The sequence below is a fragment of the Mobula birostris genome, chromosome 9 (genome assembly GCF_030028105.1).
Source record: "Mobula birostris isolate sMobBir1 chromosome 9, sMobBir1.hap1, whole genome shotgun sequence".
Taxonomy (NCBI): Eukaryota; Metazoa; Chordata; class Chondrichthyes; order Myliobatiformes; family Myliobatidae; genus Mobula; species Mobula birostris.
Genome location: NC_092378.1, coordinates 156,580,609 through 156,586,608, shown reverse-complemented (window position 1 = coordinate 156,586,608; position 6,000 = coordinate 156,580,609). Strand labels below are relative to the sequence as shown.

The window sequence follows — 6,000 nt, the reverse complement described above, 5'->3', positions numbered from 1 at the left end:
CTTTTGGAAGAAGAAGCGTGAGCACGTCTCGTCCTGCTCCACGGTTTGGACCCTTGATCAGAAGATGATCTTGGAGGATTCGGCGGCGAGGTGCTGGGCTTGCTGGCCCTTCACCTCTGGCAATTCCTCCCTGACATCCACCCCCTTCGACTGCAGAAGGAGAAGTTGCTGCAACTCTGTCTGGAGATAACACAGTTCCCTCTGCTCCTGCCTTGCTTTCTGGATACCCTTGCGGATGAAGAACCTCTTGATGTTCTCCTTGGTGGCTTCCCATCAGTGAACCGGGGAATCAAAGAAGGCTTTCAAGGTTCTCCAACCTGTGTACTCCCTCTCTAGTTCCTCGATGTTCTCTGGGGTCAGCAGCTTTACGTTCAGCTTCCAAGTCCCCCTGCCTGCCTTCTGGTCCTCCCGCAAGAGACAGGTGGCTCGCAGAAGGCAGTGGTCAGAGAAGAACACCGGCGTGACGTCGGTGGACCTGACCGTGAGGGACTCAGACAGGAAGAGGAAGTCGATACGGGAGCGGGCTGAGCCGTCTGATCGTGTCCAGGTGGCTTGTGGCTGTGCTCCACCTGTGGGGGTGCCGAAGGCGTCGCGCAGCTTGGCTGTCTTCACCGTTTCCCTCAGGAGTCTGGAGGTACTGTCCAGCCTGCCGTCGGCACTGCCGGGTCCTCCAGCCGCATCAATGGTGCAGTTGAAGTCTCCGGCCAGAACGACCGGCTGGGACGTCACCAGCAGCTGTGGGAGCTGCTCGAAGACGGCCAGCCGCTCGCTCCGCACGGGGGAGGCGTACATGTTGATCAGCCGGAGCGGAGTGCCCCGGTATTTGACAGCTGCTACCAGGAGGCGCCCCGCAACCACCTCTTTAACTTGGGTGATTGAGAAGTTGCCTCCCCGCAGCAGAATCCCCAGGTCAGAAGCGCGACAATCGTTGCCCCCCGACCACATAGACAAACCCTGGGTCCACCACCATGACCACCTCTGGTAGTTACGGAGGTGTGGTAGTCCGCACTCCTGGAGGAAGGTCACATCGGCCTTTACAGTGTCCAAGTGCTGGAGCGCGCTGACGCATCGGCCAGTACTCTTCAAACTGCGCACGTTCAAGCTCGCCAGTTTAAGGTCTGTCATCCTTTAAAGTTCCTTATTTCAGCTGCTCGCTGTCCTCACCTTCGCAGTCCTGAGCCTTCATGCCCACCGCCTTTGTGAAGTCTTTCACCTTCTGTGGGCTCAGGGACTGCAGGTAATCCTCCTCTGGGTGTGGCAGTTCTGGTTCTGAGCCTGGGGGGTTGTTGACTTGATTACCTGACTGGCAGACCACAGTACGTGTGCTTGCAACACTGTGTGTCCGACAGAGTGATCAGCAGCACTGGGGCTCCACAGGGGACTGTCTTGTCTCCCTTTCTCTTCACCATTTACACCTCAGACTTCAACTACCGCACAGAGTCTAGTCATCTTCAGAAGCTTTCTGATGACTCTGCCATAGTTGGATGCATCAGCAAGGGAGATGAAGCTGAGTACAGGGCTACGGTAGGAAACTTTGTCACATGCTGTGAGCAGAATTATCTGCAGCTTAATGTGAAAAAGACTAAGGAGCTGGTGGTAGACCTGAGGAGAGCTAAGGTACCGGTGACCCCTGTTTCCATCCAGGGGGTCAGTGTGGACATGGTGGAGGATTACAAATACCTGGGGATACGAATTGACAATAAACTGGACTGGTCAAAGAACACTGAGGCTGTCTACAAGAAGGGTCAGAGCCGTCTCTATTTCCTGAGGAGATGGAGATCCTTTACATCTGCCGGACGATGCTGAGGATGGTCTACGAGTCTGTGGTGGCCAGTGCTATCATGTTTGCTGTTGTCTGCTGGGGCAGCAGGCTGAGGGTAGCAGACACCAACAGGATCAACAAACTCATTCATAAGGCCAGTGATGTTGTGGGGATGGAACTGGACTCACTCACGGTGGTGTCTGAAAAGAGGATGCTGTCCAAATTGCATGCCATCTTGGACAATATCTCCTATCCACTACATAATGTACTGGTTGGGCACAGGAGTACATTCAGCCAGAGACTCATTCCACCGAGATGCAACACAGAGCATCATAGGAAGACATTCCTGCTTGTGGCCATCAAACTTTACAACTCCTCCCCTAGAGGGTCAGACACCCTGAGCCAATAGGCTGGTCCTGGATTTATTTCCTGGCATAATTTACATATTACTGTTTAACTATTTATGGTTTTATTACTACTTAATTATTTATGGTGCAACTGTAACGAAAACCAATTTCCCCTGGGATCAATAAAGTATGACTATGACTATGACTTCCGGGGCTGCTGGGCGCCAGCCATGGCTCTGCTCCCAGATTCCCGGAGCTGGGGGTCTCTGCTGCTCTCCACCTCCTGTACTTGGGGGGTGGCCAGCAGACTTTCTCGACTCTCTCTCCCCCTCTCCGTGTGTTCTGCCAGCCGCCTCCTCCGCCGGGGCTGCTGGCCTCTCCCAGCTGCTTCCTCCTCTGAAGAGGACAGGGTACCGGAGGCTGTGTGGTTCACTGCCCTTTCCTTTAGTTTCTCTGCCCTCTGTCGTTTGGCCATAGCCTTTTGGGCCATTTTGCGTTTGCCCACGATGCTCCAGCCACCTTCCCCCTCGGCTCTCCCCTCTTCCATGGACTCCTCCTTGTCTTGTGGCGGGTCCTGGAGGGTCTATAAGGGGGTGCTGGGCCTCGGGGTGCTTGCACCTTCCTCCCTGGTGTCCTCTTCCATTGTGTCGGGTGCCTCCTCTGCAGAGGTGGTGGGTACGTCCGACCCTGCCGGGGCTCCTTCGGTGCCAGCACCTCCCCTGGTCGCCTGTGCGTAGGTGCCTCCACGTCTCAGGCAGGCCCTGAACAGGTGGCCAGCCAGTCCGCAGAGGTTGCGGGACTTGGCCTGCGTGCATTCTTTAGTCAGGTGGCCCTCTGTTTTACAGTTCTTGCACATCACCGCCCTGCACTGGGCTGCGATGTGCCCCGCCTTGCTGCAGTTTCGGCACACCCTGGGTTGCCCCGCGTAGACCATGAAGCCTCAGTTCCCTCTGATGGCGAAGACCGAGGGGGGTGGATGACACAGCCGTTGGAGTCCAGCCTCAGCTTCACCTTGGCCTGCCGCTTGCTGGTCCAGATCCGCAGGCCGTTCTTTACGTCCTCACAAGTTCCTACGCTCTCCACATACTGGGCGAGGAATGTGAGGACGTCCACCACCGGCACGTATGGATTGAACATCTGAACCGTGACAGTCCGTTCCTGCTGGGTGGCGGTGGCAAAGAAGGGCTGTGCTCTCAGCAGCGACAGCAGCACCTCGCTCCTCTTCAGCTGGAAGTTCCGGTGCAGCCTCTGCCACCCTGCAGCCTGCCAGAAAGTGATATTAAAGAAGCCGGCAAAATCCTGCATGCAGTACACGTCCTCGGGCGTAAATCCACAACATTCCATCAAGACCTTCCGGATGAAGGTCTCTCGGGTGAAGCCGGTGCCCCCGTTCCAGTCTCGCGCTGTCGACCTGACAGTGTTCCTGATTCCCGGACCTCGAGCTGATGTGCTGGTCTCTGCCGCCATCTTCCTCACCGCTGTCGTCGCTGGTATGGGGTGTTAGATTGGGAGCCAATCAGCATTAGGATCCACCCCTGCGCCAGAGAGAAATCGTCTCCTCCACCTTCATACTGAATGGCGGTGCAGACTCAAAGGGCCAATTGGCCTACTCCTGCACCTATTTTCTATGTTTCTATGTTTCTATAAGAACAGATACTACACTTGATCCTCGCCAAAAGGCTGAGCAGCGTAGGCTTGGAACATAGACTGTTCCACGTAGCTGACAAAAGGGCAGGCATAGCTCGGGCCCATGCGAGTGCCCTTGGCTACACCTTTAGTTTGAAGGAGGTAAAGAGGAGCGAATGGAGGAAATATTAAGGGTGAGGATAAGTTCTGCCAGGCGGAGGAGAGTGGTTCTGAAGGGGAACTGGTTGGGTCTGGTGACCAGAAAGAAACGGAGAGCTTTGAGGGCTTCTGCTGGGGGACGGGACTGGACATCCACAGTGAAAGTAAGATGATGAGGGCCAGGGAACCTGGATCATTGAGAAGAGCTGATCCCGAACTGAACCCCCGGCTGATCCACGGCCCCCGGGGGTTCGCTGCAATACCAGAAATGACCGCGCGGGGGCCACAGCGGTCGCGCTGCACGTCGGGATACGGTGCCGCCATGTTGCCTGCTGGCAGCGCGTTGAGGTAACGGGGCGCTCCCTCATTAATCCCCCCACCCGCCCGAACGCTCCAGCGCTCCCCTGTACTCTCCCCGTCGGCGCTCCCTCATTAATCCCCCCACCCGCCCGAACGCTCCAGCGCTCCCCTGTACTCTCCCCGTCGGCGCTCCCTCATTAATCCCCCCACCCGCCCGAACGCTCCAGCGCTCCCTTGTACTCTCCCTGTCGGCGCTCCCTCATTAATCACCGGAACGCTGTCCGAGCTCCCTCATCGGCCTCCCGCACTGACGCTCTCTCTGGTTGACAGGCTGAGCCGGGCGCTGACCGAGGCGTCGGAGCGATGCGGCGACGAGGAGCGGCAGCTCCGGGAGGACCGGGGACGGCGGAGCGGGACCGTCCAAGCCGGGTCAGTGTCTCCGGTACAAACACACCCCCTGTCCGTTACTGAGCACCCAACCCCCGTGTCGTTCGGTAACCACAGGAGCTTCCTCCCCACACACACCCTCCTCCCACCTCTCTGTCCTCCGCTTCCCCTCCGAACGGCGAACCATCTTCTGCACCCCCGTCAACACCCTCCACTCCTCCCGTCCTCTCCCTCACCCCCTCGCTCCTTTCCCTCTCTCTTCACCCCTCCCCTCACCCTCTACACTCCAGCCCGCATCCTCTCCCCATTCCCTCCATCTGCACATCCTCTAAACCCCCATCTCTGTCCCTGATCTCTCCACCTCACCTCTCCCCATCACTCTGCCCCCCTCTCCCCCCTCTCCCCCCCTCTCCCCCCTCACCCCCTCCCCCCCTCCCCCCCCTCCCCCCCTCCCCCCCTCTCCCCCTCTCCCCCTCTCCCCCCCTCCCCCCCTCTCCCCCTCTCCCCCTCTCCCCCTCTCCCTCTTCCCTCCCCCTCTCCCCTCCCCCCTCCCCCTCCCCCTCCCCCCTCCCCCTCCCCTCCCCCCTCCCCCCTCCCCCTCCCCTCCCCCCCTCCCCCCTCCCCCCTCCCCCCTCCCCTCCCCTCCCTCTCCCCCTCCCCCCTCCCCTCCCCTCCCCTCCCCCTCCCCCTCCCCTCCCTCTCCCCTCCCCTCCCTCTCCCCTCCCCTCCCCTCCCTCTCCCCCTCCCCTCCCCTCCCCTCCCCTCCCTCTCCCCCTCCCCTCCCCTCCCCTCCCTCCCTCCCCTCCCTCTCCCCCTCCCTCCCCTCCCTCTCCCCCTCCCTCCCCTCCCTCCCCTCCCTCTCCCCCCTCCCCTCCCCTCCCTCTCCCCCCCTCCCCCTCCCCCCTCCCCCCCTCCCCCTCCCCTCCCCCCCTCCCCCCCTCTCTCCCCCTCCCCCCCTCTCTCCCCCTCCCCCCCTCTCTCCCCCTCCCTCTCCCCCTCTCTCCCCCTCTCTCCCCCTCTCTCCCCCTCCCTCCCCCTCTCCCCCCTCTCCCCCCCTCCCCCCTCTCCCCCTCCCCTCCCTCCTCCCCCTCTCCCCCCTCCTCCCCCTCTCCCCCCTCTCCCCCCTCTCCCCCCTCTCCCCCCCTCTCCCCCCCTCTCCCCTCCCCCCTCCCCCCCTTCTCCCCTCCCCCCTCCCCCCCTTCTCCCCTCCCCCCTCCCCCTCCCCCCCTTCTCCCTCCCCTCCCCCCTCCCCCTCTCCCCCTCCCCCCTCCCCCCCTCTCCCCCCTCCCCCCCTCCCCCCTCCCCCCTCCCCCTCCCCCCTCCCCTCCTCCCCCTCTCCCCCCTCCCCTCCTCCCCCTCTCCCCCTCCCCTCCTCCCCCTCTCCCTCCTCCCTCCTCCCCCTCTCCCTCCTCCCTCCTC

The 6,000-nt window shown here is 61.1% G+C and overlaps 1 protein-coding gene across 3 annotated transcripts in view; it reads left to right on the top strand.

The window, feature by feature from the left end:
- Positions 1-3,726: 3,726 nt before the first annotated feature.
- Positions 3,727-6,000, top strand: part of LOC140203251 (uncharacterized) — a 37,290-nt gene continuing 35,016 nt past the window's right edge. For 2 of the 3 annotated variants that reach the window (XR_011887333.1, XR_011887332.1), the window contains exons 1-2: positions 3,727-4,242; positions 4,525-4,623. Coding sequence is in view for 1 of the 3 variants with exons in the window: in XM_072269267.1 (XP_072125368.1) it covers positions 4,064-4,242; positions 4,525-4,623 (278 nt within the window). In the remaining 2 variants the exon portion in view is untranslated. The remainder of the gene's footprint in view (positions 4,243-4,524; positions 4,624-6,000) is intronic. The other variant, XM_072269267.1, reaches the window with a different exon arrangement.